General features: G+C 40.1%; 1 protein-coding gene across 1 annotated transcript in view; it reads right to left on the reverse strand.

Annotated features, from left to right (window-relative positions):
- The window catches only part of LOC109932321 (serine/threonine-protein kinase VRK1-like), a 105,954-nt gene that overhangs the window by 335 nt on the left and 85,700 nt on the right, over positions 1 to 19,919 (reverse strand). Inside the window, exon 11 of the mRNA XM_048600988.1 lies at positions 11 to 190. Within this exon, the coding sequence (XP_048456945.1) occupies positions 11 to 190 (180 nt within the window). The remainder of the gene's footprint in view (positions 1 to 10; positions 191 to 19,919) is intronic.

The following is a 19,919-nucleotide window of genomic DNA, read 5'->3' on the forward strand; positions in this document are numbered from 1 at the left end:
TAACCTTGACCTGAGGTGCTATTGAAGATTCAAATGAACCAGTCATTATTGATTTGTTTTGTCCAATCATTGTGACCTCTGCTTTTCTGTCCCTCAGCCTCAATGGTGCTGGATGTTCAACATTTTGCAATATGCTACTTTTCTCTTTAGTCGATTTTGGTTCAGGTGGAGTTTGTCTTGTTACAGCTGCCTGGAAAAGAAATTTATAATACACATTAAAATGATGAAAAAAAAATGTAAAATAATAGATGTCATTGAAAATTATACATAGGTAATTGAAGAATTTGGTTGTGCTGTTGGACTATTATTGAATAGAAAATGTTATTGTAACTTTTTCACATTGTATCTAAAGTTATTTGAGAACATTGTATTTCCACGTGCAATGGATTTTAACAATACCACTCAAAGATTTGAATGTTCTAACGATATGCTACTGTTCTTTACTAACAAAAATGCAGCACTTCTATTACCATAAAGATTCTAGATACTAAATAATTTATATGACAAATGTTTTAAAAGCTCAAGTTGATGAGTACTAATAGATTTTCTAAAAGGAAAAGTAAAATGCAAGATGTCTCTGGTAACATTTTAAGAAGAAAAATACATAGTTTAGAGAAGTCTCAATATTAAAATCAAAGTCCTAAAGTAAATCATGAAATGAAACTTTTCTTTTTGTAGCATTAAATATTGATTTAATGAGGTGTTATTTTTCAGCTTGTTTGAAGATGTTGATGAAGTTGAACCAATTAGTGTTGATTAAAGAAACAGTGATGACAAGCAATGGAGGACATTCCTATCACACCCTCACCTTATGTCAAATACATTTAATTTAAGACATAGGTACTTTGTTGTTTTTGCAGAAAAGAATGGTCTGTTCATCTTTAACAAGCTAAAAGACCATCTTGAACTATCAAATTTTCAAGTGTTCAGCACTACTTTCAATATCCGCTACTAATGGCTTTGTGATTATTAGCAATTTTGAGATCTCTCACTTGACCTTTGAAGATGTACAGCGAATAGTTATCCTAAAGAGCAGGCATAGTCAGTAGAGCTTGAGAAGGGTGTGTGTGTTTAAGTCCCACTTCAATAGAGTCGATCACAAAATCAAAGTTGACATTGTAACACTCAGCAAATGCTGCTGGAGCTGCCATCTTTCATGTAGAAACAAAATGTTCATGTTAAAATGAAACTTCTTGTGCCGTTTCCAGCAGAAGTATAGGATTCTGTGGAAATATCTGAAGAGTTGCTGCAGCAAGTTGCCAACTGCATATTTTATATCTACAGCTGTGACTATATTTCCAAATTGGAAATTGATTAGGGATATTCTCAGTCATGAAAGGTGTTATATAAATGAAAGGTCACAAAATGAAATTACTGTAGTTAAGGAAAAAAATCTGTCCATGATTATAAATTTAATGTTAAAAAGATCAAGAATTGACTAATCAATGTGACATGGACAACCATAACCAGAATGTAGCTCACCAACTTTTAAATAAGATAGCCGTGGAATTATATTGGATAAAAAGACATACAGATTAATTTGTTTATTCAGTTGCTCAACAGATTCATAGAATAGCAACTTTATAGTTGGGAATTTCCTCAAATTTTTCCTACTGCCAGCTGTTAGACGAATCTTAGATACCCCTTTTATGAGCATTAATGAGGTTTCCATTGTGCTTCCAACAAAATTACAGTCTGAGGAAATTCTTGCTGCATGTATTTTTAGTGGCAATATTTAAATTTCAAAGTGTTGCACTCTTCAACTTCTCGGTTTATCTGACATATGAATCATCTTAATTCCTTACATGTTGGTCTTTTTCAGGCAATGGGGTGTAAATTAGACCTGTTGCAGTAGGTTACCTAAAAGTGACATTGGACCTGAGCTATAAATTCAAACCAGAGTTCAAACATGAATTAAACAGGGGGTGGTGAAGAGGGGGATGTTAACCATCCTAAATTCTGCCTGGAATCACTCCCCTGTGATTTAGTTGCAAAAGGGGCATAGGCCCTGGTCAAATCCCATAAAACCTCAACTACAAATTTTCCCACTTTGAATCAAAGATTAGCTGGTTTTTTTGATTGCAGACTTTCAGATTCAGAGGCACTGGAGTGAAACAGAAATACTTGGACAGGAAGACCAAGAGTAGCTACTTTTATACCAGGGAGAAGAAAAGACATTTTGAAACAAAAACATAAATTGCAGGAAAATCTTACCTTCAGCAGAATGCTGATGTAAATGATTCTCCATTTGAAGATATGAAATTTTATAAAGGTCAAGGAGGCACCCCTTGCGACTGAAAGGCAGTTCAATGAAATTCAGGAGATTGGGTAAAGTGGCATTGTAAAGAACACCAGAAGGTACACCCTGATGTGATGGGGAGAAGGGAGCCTACTGGGAGGGGTTTAGACTGTACCTGCAAGGGTACCTATCTGTTTAGTGTATATCATAACATCTAAACATACTGTGGGGTTTTTGACAGTGTTAATTCATTCATATGCAATGTATTTTTCTTTCTGCAGTTTAATGTATTAAGTTGCCTATTAAATAATGTTTAGCTTATGTTGATTTTAGTGTCTGTGCAGTGAATGTCTTAATTTGTGAAATTTTGTGTGTGAGATGCTTTCTATAGGTTCTGGAAATGCAATATAAAGTAATTGGGATCCTAAAGCATATTAAATTCTCCCTTAGATTCTTCAATGGGCATTATCTAAAGGTTTCTCTTGGCACAAAGCTATTTAAAAATTATCTCCTGACCAGTTCAGCTACACCACTAGCTGAAACTGGACAGAGCAGGCAAGGTGTATCTCCGCCCAGTCAACTCCTAAATTGTTGTTAAGTCCTAATATAGTTGAGGCTACAAAGGATAATTGGCATTTTAGTATATACATTTGCAATTTTACACTAAATTTCAATTTCTGTTTAAATCAAATCAAATGATTGTCAGGTACCCTGTACATGTTTCATCCCCTACAGTTATTTCAACCACAAGCCCACCTCCCCACCCCCATACTACCGAGAATGACTAGCATCTCCATGTGGCTTAAAAAGAAAATTCAAATGACAGAGGATGAATATTTATTTTTAGCCCTGTTGCAAGTTTTTGCAGTACAAATATTTACTGCTGTACAAGTTATGGTAATATCATTAAGTGAGTTAATCAATATTTTTAGCATTTTCTGTTTTTATACCTGCTTTGATATTGACAGAGGTACCAATGGTGGCTAGATACTTGCCCTTCTTTTGAATATCACTTTGTTTTGTTGAATATCATTTTGTGATCTTCAAGAAATTTTAAAATCTGCCACCCACCAGAAGGATAACAGCTGCAGCAAAAATGGTGGGGATTAACTTTACATTTTTTTAATATAACCATCAAACAACATTCATCATGGGCAGTAATCTGGCAGAGACTTTCATTTGGCAGCTAATAGACCCACCTGATTTCATTCCATTGAAATCACACATTTTCTGATGTAAACTTAGGTGCATACTTGCACACTGGTGTTGGTTTTGTATTCAAACAAAGTTGAATACTGCAAATTGCTTGGTCTGCTATGGGGGAGATGACATGACCTTCCTGCAGTTTTCCCATCTATGCTTGAAAGAACACCGATTAAACAAAATTCCAAAATAAAATCCAGCCCAAATGTAAGGAGATACATCTGTAGTTCCAGGGCTCCGCTGCAGTCAATTTTTAGATTTGTCCAAGTAATTCAGACTTGATACTGAGTATTGGTAATTGATGGAAGGCAATGCTGGAGTTTTCCACAGAAATCATCTACAATATACAACTTTAAGTGGAAACTTAGCATAAAATTGGCATTCTGACAGGGCTTTCTGCTTATGTGATGTGGCAGTCACTGGGACTGGCATACCCTCTAATGTTCTTGTTGTGTACAGGTGACTTGTTTAGTGTGCTGTCCTTTTAACTTTTTATGTATGGCAACATAAAGGGGCCAGCTTGTGTGAAGCTTTTGGATTAGTGCATAACTGCAGTTTAGATGGAACATGGGCTGAGAACATTTTGGGGGAATTGGTCAAACCAACATAATTTTAGCTGCAACATGTACCTAGGCCAGAAAATAGCTGCTGGGGGTTTTGGCAACCTGGCAGGTAGTCTGTTGGGCAAATGAAGACCATAACAAACCCTTTGGGGAGAGAAATAAAATCTGTTGTGGAGCAAGAGTGTGCAGTCCCACTAATAAACTATGATCAATTAAGGGGAACATTTAAAATGTAAATATTCATAAAAAGCTGTGCTAGATGAAGGACAAACTGCAATGAAAATTGGTAATGTTGAGCAGTGTGATGGTTGTTCCTGTCACACTTTTGTTGCACACTTTAAACAACTAGTGGAAACACAATATCCTTCTTTACCCTGTCAAAGTTGTTCATTGTTTTGTAGCCTCAGTAGGGTCTACCTTTTAATTTTCTCTGCCCTAAGAAGAATAAGTCCAATTTCTCTAATCTGTCCTTGTATCTAAAAGCCCTCATTCCTGGTCTCATTCTAATAAATCTCCTTTGCACTCAGTCCAGGGCTTTAACATCCTTCCTTAAATAAGGTGACCAAACAGAATACAATACTCCAAATGTGGTCTGGCCATTTATTTGTGGAGGTGTAGTATCACTTCCATGTTTTTATACTCTATGCCTCTCATTTATAGGTATCTATTGGCTGCCTTAACAACTATTTCAACTTGAGGCTGTATTATCTCTCCATGTTTCTTCTATCAAAATGCATCACTTCACTTTTCTCTGCATTGAAATTCATCTGCAAGTGTCTGTGCATTTTGAAGATTATTAATTATTTCTGTAAACTTTAATTAAAAGCACCTCTTTTTGTGTTCTGCCTAGTTTAGGGAAGACTGGAAGCTCCACATTCACTTCCTTCAAGATGCTTGGCTGCATCTTACCCAGTTTCGGTGCCTTGTCAGCTTTAAGTACTGCATCTGTCCAAGATTTCTTCCTCATCAATTTTAAACAATTTTAAATAATTTCTATCTCAGTCAGCATAGCTTGGGTAGCAAACCCTCGTTGGTAAAGGCATGCAAAGTATTCATTTAATATCTCAGCCTTACAAACTACTTCCAAGTGTAAATCTCTAATTGGTCCTACTCATTTTCCCATTTTTCTTACTATTTATATACCAATAGAATTTCAACTCACTGGAATAGGAGGCTCCGCAAATATCTCCATCCTCACTAATAGAACAGCCCAACATCAGTGCAAAAAATAAGTCTGAAGCATTCACAACAACCTTCAGCCAGAAATGCCGTGAGGATGATCCATCTTGCCCTCCTCCACTGATCCCCAGTATCACAGATGGCAGTCTTCAGCCAATTCAATTCACCTCATATGATATTAGGAAATGGTTGGAGACACTTGATTCAACAAATGCTATGGGCCCTGGCACCATTCCAACAACAGTACTGAAGGTATATTCTCCAGAACTTGCCGCTACAACACTGGCATCAACTTGACAATATGGAACATTGTCCCGATATATCCTGTACACAAAAAGAAAATTCGGCATGTCACAATGACTCTTACTGATTTTTTTTTTTATATATAGATGAGCCATAGAAAGCATTTCTTTCTGGATGCATCACAGCTTGCTATGACAACTACTCTGCTCAAGACCACAAGAAATTACAGAGAGTTGTGGACGCATTCCAGTCAATCAAGAAAACTAGTCATCCTTCCACTGACTCCGTTTATACTTCTTGTTGCTCTGGGAAAGCAACCAACATAATCAAAGACCCCTTCCACCCCAGTTATACTCTCTTCCATCAGGCAGAAGATACAAAAGTTTGAAAATATGTACCAACAGATTCAAGAACGGTTTTTCATCCACTGTTATCAGACTTTTGAACAGACCTCTTGTATATTAAAGTTTTCTCTGCGCCTTCTCTGTATCTGTAACACTATTTTGTACATTCCCTGATGTACTTATGGAAGGTATGATTTGTCTGGATAGCACACAAAACAATACTTTTCACTGTATTTCAGTAAGTGACAATATCAAATCAAATCACGGTCAGAAGCACACTGGTGTCAATTGGGAGACAGGGGCTGTGGGGGAAAAGATGCGCAGGTGAAGGCTCAAGTAGACAGGCTTGGTGAGAACCTGGGGAAATTAAAAACCTATGGGGTTCACAGGCAGATCTCAGTGGAAAGGAATTTGTATGTTCAGGTCCTCAAGAACATATAAAAAGGTAGAGGCTGAAAGCCATTGACCAAATAGCATTCACTGTCACCTTCCATCATGCTGGAATTTGAAAGTATGCTGTAACCACACCTACAGTGGATGAGCTAAGTGCCTCTGCCTGAGAGATAGAGAGGACAGGCGTTGCAAGTCCCACTGATTTCAGGCTTTTTAAAAGGAAACAACATTACAAACAGACCCCAAGCACTGTACATAGACCTGGTGATGCTAAGGCACTGACTGTCTGTGTGCTGTGCACCTCCCTGCCCTAGACTTCAATGACCACTTCATTGACACTAACACACTTTGACACAGAGGCCAGGGAAAGAATAGGGATGTTTTGGCATGAAGGACAATGGTGTCAGTATGCCTTGATCACCCTGCACCATCCCAGCAACTTGTGATAAAGGGGTCACCTGAGACATGTGTCAGATTTCCCTATCCCACTGTTGCCATGCCTTCAGTCCTGAGACCCAATGGCTGGTGTGCACACTTCTCCAGCAGACACTGAGAGCAGGGACCAAAGTCTCTGTGGCAACTGCCAACCTGTCCAATGTGGGGTGCATGGAGGGTTGGGGGAGTGGGGGGTGGAGACAAATGCATGCCTGGGGCAGCTGAGTCCAGATACTGTAGGTGAACCCTACATCCTCTGCGAAATGAGGGGCCATTGTGTAAATATACCTGTCTGCTGCTGCTGTTCTTCTTTGTGCCCGTGGCTGAAGTCCCTGATGGCCAACAACATAGTGTCCGCCCTTGCCTGGGCCTAAGAAGGTGCCTAGTCTCCAAGTGCCAGCAGCCTGGACCATTGACCAATTTGCGGAGCTGTTGCAGTGAGATGCTCACCAGATTGTGCTCCCACACTTTCTAAGGTTGACATTCCCACTGAGGTGACCTTATCTGGGCTGATGTGGGTGCAGGAGGCAGCTTTGCCAGTGTTTCCTCTGAGGCTTCTGCACTCTCATGCTCAGAGGTTGAGGAGGTGCCTTCTCTAGCGAGGGACAGCAGAGGGAGTGAGGAGTCTTTCTCCACAGATGCTGTCACACTTGCTGAGTTTCCACTGCGCTGTCTCTGTTTTTATTTCAGATCTCCAACAGCCACAGTATTTTTAATGATGTGGAGATGCCGGTATTGGACTGGGATGGACAAGGTCAAAAATCACACGACATCAGGTTATGGTCCAACAGGTTTATTTGAAAACACAAACTTTCAGAGTCTTGCCCCTTCTTCAGGTGTTACAGCGAGACTCTGAAAGCTTGTGTTTTCAAATAAACCAGTATTTTTACGTTCATGCTGGATTTGCACATTAATTTCCCACTAAACTCTCTAAACCTCAGATGTAAAATCCATTAAATGATGTGAGGGTTATTAAAGATATGTTATTCAACATTTCTGTTCCAGAAAAGGGACAATTTATACTGCTGAATTCCATTCCTGCATGCAGTAAGCTGTTTTAATTATATTTTTTAAAACTTGCTTTTCCTTCCACCTCTCTCTCAATTCAATTTTTCTTTCCCTCTTTATCTTTTTATTTATTTACTAAATTTTGTGGGACATGGGCGTCGCTGGCTGGTCAGCCTTTATTGTCCATCCCTAGTTGCCCTTGAGAAGGTGGTGATGAGTTGCCTTCCTGAACCGCTGCTGTCCACCTGCTGTGGGTTGACCCACAATGCCCTCAGGGAGGGAATTCCAGGATTTGGACCCAGCAACAGTGAAGGAGCAATGATATATTTCCAAGTCAGGATGGTGAGTGGCTTGGAGGGAACTTGAAGGTGGTGGTGTTCCCATATGTCTGCTGCCCTTGTCCTTCTAGGTGGAAGTGGTTGTGGGCTTGGAAGGTGCTGTTTGAGGATCTTTGGTGAATTTCTACACTGCATCTTGTAGACAGTACACACTGCTGCTACTGAGTGTTAGTGGTGGAGGGAGTGGATGCAGTGCCAATCAAGTGGGCTACTTTGTCTTGGATGGTGTAAAACTTCTTGAGTGTTGTTGGACCTGCACTGATCCAGGCAAGTGAGGAATATTCCATCACACTCCTGACTTGTGCCTTGTAGATGGTGGACAGGCTTTGGGGAGTCAGGAGGTGAGTTACTTGATGCAGTATTCCTAGCCTCTGACCTGTTCTTGTATTTATGTAGTGAGTCCAGTTGAGTTTCTGATCAATGATAACCCCCAGGATGTTGATAGTGGGGGATCTAATTTGACTCTAATCACCCTCCTTCTCATTTGTTCCTCTATTTCTTTCTCAATTCTTAAGTCTCACTGGTTTTGGAGAATAGCTTACGGTGCTGTTATTCACCAAATTTCCTGATGCTCTGTTTCCTCATTACCATGTTGTACTTTCAGCAAGTATGATACACTTGTGGCAAGAAATCCTGCAGGATTGGACCCCATATAGCCCAGATATAAAGAAGAACAAGTGGGGTTCAAGTTACTCCTCCGAACCCACACAAAAGACAGGAAATCAAAACCAAGGACCATGAGGCAGTACCCAGTCCTTTTAAAAGATTTTCTACGCTTGTCAACAAAATAACCATTTAACTTTTGAAATGAATGCTGTCAGAGACCCAGTCAATGGGTTGAAAAAGTCTTGTTGGGGTTGAACTCAGTTTTAAAAAATTCTTAACCTGTGACCATTGAATTGAATTTTAATATTGTTTAGTTGTGATGCTGTGCGTAATATAATTACAAACTACACTGTCACTAATACAAATGTCTGTTGTTCTACTCATTGGAAGCAAACACCGCTTACTGGATCTTTTATACATTACAATGTAAAGGTCTGTACTTTATAAAAAATCCTTTACCTGAACAACTGAGCTAACCTTTTGAATTTACACTTCAGTCACGCCTAATTTAACATGAGTACGCATGAGTCAATAATTAAATGCATTTTCTTCTTCAGTTGGCCAATTCTGACTTCTTTTCTGCTCTGACATATATTACCCTGACAATAACCTTTACTGATTCAGCATTACTTTGTGTTATGCTCACATATTGTCAGCTACATTGCTAAACATTCAGCTAATTCTAAACTAGGCAACTGATACACATCTAACTAACATTCCTTTTGTCAGATGTATCCAATTTGTATCACTTCAAGTAATGAACATCTCCCAAATGCAATTTTCATTCATTTAATTAATACCCCTGCACATAACATTCTATGGCATCCCCTACATCTGAATGATGAGCTCTCACTATACTGGATCACAGGTTTCATTTGAATGGAGATGGTGAGTTGAGCCCAAAAGCAAAGAAGAGTAGAATGTCAGGTTGTTACTGGCGTCACAAGAGCCTTCAATTAACTGGGTCTGGGTTCAATACCAAGGATTGGGGTTCCATGGCTGTGATTCATGGTTGAGAGTGAAGGCAATCAGTACCTTTAATGTGGGATCAGGATGAACACCTCCCAGCTCTTATCTTCAGCTAAGTACTGTCATCTTTTCTGTGCATAACGTGATCATTAGGCCTGGTTTCTCTGAAGTAACTAGCTGGGCAAGAAATCTAGGAAAGGCGAGTAGTGCAGTTTAAATTAGCTTCAGACAAATAGTTATTTTTATCTTTATACTCTTGGCAAGCAATGCTTTGTCGGATGGTAAAGCCTCTGTGCATGGTATTGAATCCAGGCAATGTCCAGAAGACAGGCACAGAAAAGACCAATTTTTGCAAAACTCTTCCTTTCTCTAGTTGTCCATAAACGACCTTCCTAGTTAAATACAGACTCACTTTTATTTCTCATTCTGTCACATTCTAAACCCAGCTCATAAATGACCACTGACACGCAGATAATTAGCCATCTGTTTTCTCCCATGAAAGTAAGTGGGATTAACCACTATTCTGCAAAAAAGTAAATCTGAATAAAGTAGTTCCATAAAAATATCCTATTTGTGATTATAATATTAGCACATAATTTTAAAGACATGGCAGCATAAAGAGTTTAATTTTTTGTCTCCAGTGTTTATAAAGCATTAACATTCCAGAAAATGAACTCCACATGCACCACACAAATGTCTTTTTTTGATTTTTTTTAAGCTAAATCACATCCAATGCACCTCTGACCTTTGCAGACATATACATGCACACCCATTTCCAACTTGCTATGGAAAAGCAAACCCATTCTTTAGAAGTGCCTAAGCCAACACTGATACTTGATCGAAGCTCAGTTTCATAGAAGTTCAAACCTCAAGCGAGGAAAATGGTTGATAAATAACAGGCTCAGGATTCTAGATGGCACACTTCCAAATAGATAATGACCACAGAGACACGAGTGAGCTGAGGTCAGGTATAAGTACTGTAACCTTTGAGGGCCTGCACTCAGCTGGTTAAGGTCTAGACAGCTTTGAAGTAGTTTCAACTTCAGTGCTTTTTCAAAGCGTGACAAATGAGGGGCATAGTTCAGAGGCTCTCGATCTCTGCAGTTGCAAAGACAAGTAAATCAGCCTTCCTCCACTTTTATTATCTTGTACATACTTATTCTTATTCAATTTACTAACAATATACTGGACATAACTCCAGGTTTGAAACTGATGTGTAAAACAAAGCCCTCTATAAATTCAAGTATTTACACTGTAGCAAAATGAAATTGCAGCAATCGGTGCCCAATGTATAAAAAAAAAATAAAATCATTGACAATTCAATGTTGGTGAAATGTATTCAAATTCATGGCAGAGTCTTTGTCTTCCTTTTCTGAAATTAGAAATTGTGGATTGAATCTTACTAGAAATTGGCTAAATGTAGGTTTCATCAAGTTTCGCGGAGGGTTTCTCTCTGTGATGGCCAGTGAGTTTACTCATGGGATCATTAACCCATCTCACAAGGCTCCACACCCTAAAGCCTCCCTCATCCAATGCTGGCTGGAAGTACTTACGGCTGCTGGGATATCCCAGGACTGCTGGCACCAGTGACATCTTTGACCCACAGCCATGTACAGCATTGACAGTCCATAGTTGCCTTTTACCATCAATGTGGCACAGCTGACACTTCTTTGCGCATGCAACTGCATGCTCCTACCTCTAGCACTAGGCCACACAGCATATCTGACCATAGCCATATTCCCTCTTAAAGCCATTGCACACGTCATTCAGGGCTTGGGAAGATTTTGCCCCTTTTTTCCCATCATGCTACTCCGTGATAGCTATTGCAGTATCAAAACATCCATCTGTTGTGCTAATGTAATGTTTATCAGTATACTTTTATATCAATTAGAATCAAAGGGTTATACAACACTGAAACAGACCATCCGGTCATATCAGTCCATGCTGACCATAATCCCAAACTAATCTAGTCCCACTTGCCAGCGCTTGGCCCATATCCCTCCAAACATTTCTTATTCGTGTACTTATCTGAATACCTTTTAAATGTTGTAACTGTACCAACATCCACCACTTCCTCTGGAAGTTCATTCCACACATAAACCACTCTCTGTGTAAAAAAATTGCCCCTCATGTCATTTTCAAATCTTTCTCCTTTCACCTTAAACATATGCACCCTAGATGTGAAATTCCCCCACCCTAAGGAAAAGACACCTGACATTCACCTTATCTATACCCTTCAAGACATTCTTCACAATTAGAACAAGACTCTTCTACCAGTCTGTATTATGATACAGAAAAAAATGTCATTTTATATTTTGGCATCCTACAGTTATGACACAATTGAAATCTCAACTTAGTGTCTCATATGTTGTCTGTAATATTAACCTTCCTTCTGCAAGTCCAGGATCAACTTATAATATCATAGACTGGTTACAGTACAGAAGGAGTCAGTCATTCAGCCTGTTGAGTCCATACTGGGTCTTTGTAAGAACAATCACAATCTGACCAAGGCCTACTCTCCTGCCCTTTCCCATAGACTGGATGGTTTTCCCTTTCAGATGCTTTTCTAAATCTTTTTCAGAGTCACAATTAAATCTGTTATACTGAAGTTCTGTGTTCCAGGGTTTTTGTTTTAAATCTCCAGCCCCCGCACTTTTCCTTGTTATTAACATAGAAAAATTATTCTGTGGTTAGAACACATCAGTTCTTGCTCACAGCTAAGATATTGGGTGGAATTTAATGTTTGGGGTGAGGTTCACATCCAACAGTTAGAAAATTGATGGGACCCCCAAAAACATTTTTGCAATACCCAACACATTCCCGATGCCAGGTCTGTTGCTTGGGCACAAAAGCTACAAGTATGGTTAGATCGCTTGTCGACATCCCCACTGGATGCTAAGACCTAATAAGATTTCAATTGGCCGCCCTCCATCCTTCTCACTCGGACCTTAATTGGGGGAATCAGGAGTGGGGAGGTCTTCAGCCTGCACCCGCCCACGTGATCAAATAGCCCCTGCACACAAGGCCACACTGAACTCCTCCCATCACATCTGGAAGGAAAAACTACAGACATTACACTTGTCTTCATACAGTCATATACTCTAACACAAGTATACTTTCTCAAATTATCTTAATTGCTCTTACAGCTTAGTGGCAGTTCAAATAATTTGAATATATTTCTTGAATATGAAAAAGTGGAAGTAGTTTTAATGTTCAATGCTTCTAGCAGACAAAACTCTGACAGGAATACAAAAGATGAAAACTTACTTGCATTGTTTGTTTTTGTTCTCACTAAGCTGAGGGATAGATAGATAGATATCTGGAATTAAGAATCTAACGATGATCATGAATGCATTGTCGATTGTCAGAAAAACCCATCTGGTTCACTAATGTCCTTTAGAGAAGGAAACTGCCATCCTTACCTGGTCTGGCCTTCATGTGACTCCAGACCCACAGCAATGTGGCTGATTCTTAACTGCCCTCTGGACAATAAATGCTGACCTAGCCAGCAACACCCTCATCCTGTGAATGAATAATAAAATAGCATTTTGGGAAGCTGGATGCTTTTCTGTACCTTGTGTCAGATCAGTTTCAGCGCAGGATTAAAATAGAACCGCAAAACATCCTTTATTTTACACAATAATCCACTTTAAATCGAACCTTAGAAGGGTTCTTATTTCCTGAAGACCTTACAATTGTGGAGAGACAAGATCACACCAATAAATGACTGTTTCTCAAACCAGATCTCAAAGGCAAAAATTTGTAATCAAATTCACAATACTACCTTGTATATCTCCTCCGTGTTTCTGCAATTTTATTCTATCATCATATTTCAGGGTTGATGCACAGACAGGATTTTGCTGTGATATAGCATGTTCAAATTATGATATAATTACTGGGTCCACATATACTAGGTTCAGTTTAATACTAGTCCTAGCATATATGCAGTGATTCTGCAAGTTGACAAAACATACAAAATAACTGAAATCAATTCAAATGGTTAATAGATCTGAGTTATAGTCACAGTCCTAATAAATTTCCTGCTTGTTATTTGTTTAGAAAACAGACGGATCCAATGACAAACAAACAACTACTTGATTTAGTATTGTCTCTCCCAAAAGACCAAGTAATTTTTGCACTATCAACCATTCATGTATATTCCTCTGTTAATATATTTCTGTGCATCGTAAATTAAGTAATTGTCAAATTGGTCTGTGAATATCAATATTGCAATTTTTCAGAAAAATATCTCCTGTTGGCTGAATGTTCCACTGGATGAAAGCCAAGGTTTGTCCTTGAATAAGCTAATTTATGACTGCACTAAAACAGCTACAAAAAAAAAACAAAATCAGCACCATCTGTGGAGAGATGTTTTTAACAATACTCACCACTAATCAGTCAGACAAATTTGTGAATAACTTATTTGATACTGAGAGACCCGAATGGTCTAAAGTTAATATTTCAATCCAGTGTTATTACAAAAACAAAAGCTCTTTAAGGTTGTAGTGACTATGATATTGATATAGGCACCCAAGACATTTCAAGGGTCTGAAACGGACAGTATGCATATGGAATTAGAAACAAGCTCATGTGTAAATGTGGGTTTTGCTGAAGTTCGCTTAAAAAAACTCCCTAAATTGAATAATACAATGAAGCCCAAGCATCAATTTCTAAACTAACTTTGCAAACAATCAGATTGCTGATATTTCTTCCCCCATATTTAGAAACTTTCTCCTTTTACTTTCAATATCACAACCATTGTGATTTTGAATACCTAAACTAAATGTCTCCTTTGTCTCTCTACTTTAAGGAGAGCAACTCAAGATTTTCTAGCCTCTTAACAAAATTGATACATTTCAGCCCTGGTACCACAACAGTAAATCTTTGCACTCTCTTTTAGCTCTGGATATCCTCCCTGTGTGTGTATTGGACAGCACTTATTGGAGGTAAGAGCCGTAAGAGCCAGAAGCCATAGGAGGGGCAAGAAAAATAATTCAGTGAGTTGTTACGATCTGAAATGTACTGCCTTAATGGTAGTGAAACTAGATTCAATAATAGCTTAGGGAAGGGAATGGGATAAATCCTTGAAGAGATTGCTATTTTTCCACAGCCTTGGAAAAAAAGCAGAGGAATGGGATTAATTGTATAACTCCAAAAAAACTGGCTTAGTTACAATTGAGCAAATTGTCATTCATTCTGTACTGCAGCATTTTACGACTTAATGGAATGAACTAGGTGTTCTACCCTATAGTGTTTCACAACCGGAAATTTACTTTGGACTTAAAGTATTCTAAAACAATTTAACACAAAGTCCAACAGTGGCTTTAGGTGTATGACTTACAGTGCAGGGGCAAGAAAATCCCATCCTAAAATATTGATTTATGCAGTGTCTTTCTTTCTCATTAGGACCACCATATTCATGAGGGATCTAAACCTCACCAGAACAACATCCTGGAAAATAATTAACTACAGTTGTTTACAAGACTCATGCTGGACCTGTAATCGAGATACCCAGGTAATGAGCTGGGGTCCACATTTGAGTCCCAGCAGAGCAGGTAATGGAATTTACATTCAGTAAAATCTGCAATTAAAACTCTATGATAACTGTCAAACCATTGTCGATGTAAACACACATCCGATTCACTAATGCCTTTTAGGGAAAGAAAAACGCTGCCCTCACTTACACATGATCTCAGATCCACAAAAATGTAGCATCATAGAATTTCAATGCTGTGGAAGCAGGCCATTTGGCCTATCGAGTCCATACCAACCCTGTGAAGAGCATCCCACCTAGACCCACCCTCTACCCTATCCCTATAACCCTGTATTTCCTACGACTAATCCTAGCCTGCACGTCCTTGGAAACTATGGGCAATTTAACATGGCCAATTCATCTAACCTGTACATCTGGAGGCCAGAGCCAAAACTAGGCTAGACAAGAAACAGCTTGACACAGTCATACTCATGGAACATACCTTACATACAATGTTCCAGATTCCACCATCACCATCCCTGGATATGTCTTGTCCTACTGGAAGGACAGACCCAGCAGAGGTGATGGTACAATGATATACAACTGGAAGGTAGTTCCCTTGGGAGTCCTCAAAAATGATTTTGGACACCATGATGTTCTCAAGGTATCAGGTCAAACATGGGCAAGGAAACCTGTAGCTGATTACCAGGTAGCCCCCTATTCAATGATACCTACACTCTACTATTACCATCAGGCCAAGGGATCAGGCCGAGTTCAATGGAAAGTGCAAGAGGGCATGCCAGGAGCAGCATCAGGCATTTATAAAATGACAGGTCAACTTGATAGAGCTACAGATTAGGATATCTGTGTGCCAAACTGAATTCCCAGGAAGTGAAAAAACAGGATTAAACGGTTCCACAAACAATGGATTAGGTCTAAGCTCTGCAGTCTTGCCATATCAAGTGAAGGTGGTAGACAGTTAAACAGCTCAATGAAGGAAAAGGGGGTCCAACAAATATCCCCATCATCAATGATGGGAGAGCTCAGCACATCAGTACAAAAGACAAGGTTGAAGCATTGCAACAATCTTTAGCCTGAGGTACCAAATGGATGATCCTTGGCCACCTCCCAAGGACCCCAGCATCACAAATGCCAATCTTCAGCCAACTTGATTCACTCCATGTGATATCAGGAAATAGCTGGATGCACTGGATGCTGCAAAGGCTATGGGACCTGATAACATTCCGGCAACATACTGAAGACCTTCATCCCAGAATCTGCCGCTCTCCTAGCCAAGCTGTTGCAGTGCAGATACAATACTGACATGTACCTGACAATGTGGAAAATTGCCCAGATATGTCCTGTATACAAAAAGCAGAACAGATAGGGCGGTATGGTGGTTCAATGGTTAGCACTGCTGCCTCACAGGACCTAGGTTCAATTCCACCTGTGTGGAGTTTGCACATTCTCCCTGTGTCTGCATTCCTCCAGGTGCTCTGGTTTCCTCCCACAGTCCAAAGATGTGCAGGTTAGTTGGATTGGCCATGCTAAATTGCCCATAGTGTCCAGGGATGTGCAGGCTAGGTGGAGTAGCCATGGGAAATGCAGAGTTACAGGGATAGGGTAGGGGAATGGGGCTGGGTGGGATGCTCTTTGGAGAGTTGGTGTGCACTCAATGGGCTGAATGGCCTGCTTCCAAACTGTAGGGATTCTTTGATTTTATGAAATCCAACCTGGCCAATTACCACCCCATCTGTCTACTCTCGATCATCAGTAAAGTGATCGAAGGTGTGATCAGCAGTGCTATCAAGCAGCACCTGCTCAGCGACGCCCAGTTTGGGTTTCGACAGGGCCACTCAGTTCCTGATCTCATTACAGACTTGGTTCAAACATGGACAAGACAGCTGAATTCCAAAGGTGAGGTGAGTGACAGTCTTTGACCATTGAGGCCATATTTGACTGGGTGTGTTATCAAGGAGCCCTAGCAGAACTGGAGTCAATGGGGAAGCAGGAGTAAAACTGTCCACTGATTGGAATCATATCTGGCACACTGGAAGATGGATGTGGTTATTGGAGGTCAATCATTTTTGCTCCAGGACATCTCAGGGTAGTGACCGAGGTGCAACCATCTTCAGCTGCTTCAGTGATCTTTCCTCCATCATAAGATCAGAAGTGGGGATGTTCGCTAATAATTGAACAATGTTTAGCACCATTCATGACTCCTCAGGTACTGAAGCTACACCTGTCCAAATACAGCAAGACTTGGATAATATCCAGGCTTGGGCTGACAAGTAACAAACTCATGCCACACAAGCATCCAGCAATGACAATCTCAACAAGAGAGAATCTAACCCTTGTCCCTGGACATTCAATGGTATACCTATCACTGACACCTCCATTATACACTAACCTGCATTTACCACTAATCAGAAACTGAAATGAACTAGCCAAAAAGCAGTTCCAAAGCATAGAATCCCGCAGCAAATATCTCTCCTCCTGACTCACTAAACCCATGCACCATCTAGAAATGTGTTGGATTTCTCCCTGGATGAGTGCAGTTCCAACAGTACTGAATAAGCTTACAACCATCTTGATTGAAGCAGCCCACTTAATTGGCAACACATTCACAAACATTCATTCTTTCTACATTTGATGCTCAATAGGAGCAGTGTGTACCATCTATAAGACACAAGGCAGAAATTCTTCAAATCTCCTCAGACAGCTCCTTCCAAACTCATGAGTACTATCATCTGAAGGATAAGGGCAGCAGATAGCCTAGACCCTAACATTTTCTTATTTTAAAGGCTAGTGCCAGGCGTTGTGTTCCAGATGCAATGTGATTGGTCAAACTATTCAGCTTTAAGCAAAACACACTTTATTCCTTATTCTACAGTTAAAATACAGATAAAATAAAAAAAGAAAGGAATTGGCTTAACTATAACTCTATGAAAATACTTAACATAACAGTAAATCATTTAACTACTGCTAATTAATTGTTCCAATATAGCAGCATCCTATAAATACCCTTGCTAATGGCAAATTCCACAGAACTCAAAAAGGCGAACCCAGTAGGTTCCGGTAAGGCGAGAAAATAAGCATTGCAGAGAGAGAGAGAGAGACAGCGATGATTTCTTCAAAAAATTCTACCTTCATCAACTGAAAAGCAAGACCTGCAAACTCTGGGTCTGTGTGTTCTTGAGTCCACTCGTGCTCCTTTTGACTGCTAAAACAAAGCTAGCTACATTGCTGGGCTCAGCAGATAGCTCAGCTCCAAGTTTACAACACTTGCTTTCAAAAGAAACATGACAGAACAAATCCTTCTTAAAGGCACATCTCGTAACACTTTACATGTCTGTTTCCCTCTGCTCTCAGTGTTATTTCCATCACTTAAATTTCCACCTATTTTTGAGTCATCCGTAACCTTGGCTACAGTACATTCACTTTCTTTATCCAAGTCACCTGCACCTCCCCCCTCACCTCCATCCAAGGCCAAGACATACTTTCCTTATCCGACAGGGGTTTACCTGTACATCCCGCAACGTGGCCTACTGTATCCGTTGCTCCCGATGTGGTCTCCTCCATATCAGTGAGAGCAAGCGCAGATTCGGGGACCGATTCGTGGAGCATTTGTGCTCTGTATGCTATAATCAACAACACTTTCTGGTCGCTAACCGTTTTAACTCCCTCTCCCACTCGAAGTCCACTTATCAACCATTCAGCTCTGACCTCTGATACAGCACAAATGATAGTTTTCCCTTAAATTGGTATTCTTGCAAAACATCCTGATGAACACAAGACAAAAAGCTTCAACAAAATATGGTGTTTCTCAGCAACACAAGTTCTATACTACTGAACAGCTTTTAATATTCTTCTACCTACAATTTGTTAAATTGTGACATGTACATCCTTGGTCCCCTCCAGTGTCGCAAACTGGAGGAGCAGCACCTCATATTCCGCCTTGGGAGCCTACAGCCTGATGGGTTAAATATGGAGTTCACCAGTTTTAAAATCTCCCCATCCCCGGCCTCATCCCATGTCCAAATCTCCCTCTCATTCCCACCTCCTTGACCTGACACAACCTGTCTATCTTCCTCCCCAGCCATCCATCCCACCCTTCCCACTGACCAATTCCTACAACTCCCTACCTGCATCCACCTATCACCATCCCACCTACATTCTCCCAGCCCCACCCCTCCTCCCTCCATTTATTTCCCAGCCCCTTCCTCTGCTGCTGCCTGGCCTGCTGTGTTCCTCCAGCTCCACACTGTGTTGACTCTGACTCCAGCATCGGCAGTTTTTACTATCTCTGTCAGATAAGTCATGACGTTACTAAATCGCAGAGCAGGCTCTAGAGGCCGAATGGCCTACTCCTGTTCCTGTTTTTTATGGTTTTATGGTCATAGAAGACACTAAATATGCCCAAATATTACTGGAAAAATCAAGATCTCAAAAAAGTGAGTAAAACATAAAACAATCACTCTTGATGGAGAAGAAGCACTAGCAAAACTAATGGCACTAAAGGCTGACAAGCTTTCAGGACTTGATGGACTATATCACAAAAGTGGTTAGAAAAAAAGCTGCACAGCTAGTGAGTGCAGTAGCTGTAATCCTCAAAATTCCCTAGAATTTGAAAATGCCCCAGCATGATTTGAAAACTGTAAGACCCTTACTCAAGACAGAGATAGAAAGCAGGAAACTATAGGCCAACTATCAGCATAACATCAAATCATTGGAAAAGTGCTAGAATGCATTGGCCTGGATATTGCAATGGGCAGTTAGTCACTGGAGCAGTGCAGACTGGAGTTATGCATCAGGACCATGCAGAATCCCAAGCACATCTAACTCCATAGGAATTACTTGGGAAATTAAGATTCCAATCAGCAATTCCCCTACATTTGGAACTCTCTGAAAAAGTCAGATGAAGGC

The sequence above is a fragment of the Rhincodon typus genome, chromosome 9 (assembly GCF_021869965.1).
Source record: "Rhincodon typus isolate 14 chromosome 9, sRhiTyp1.1, whole genome shotgun sequence".
Taxonomy (NCBI): Eukaryota; Metazoa; Chordata; class Chondrichthyes; order Orectolobiformes; family Rhincodontidae; genus Rhincodon; species Rhincodon typus.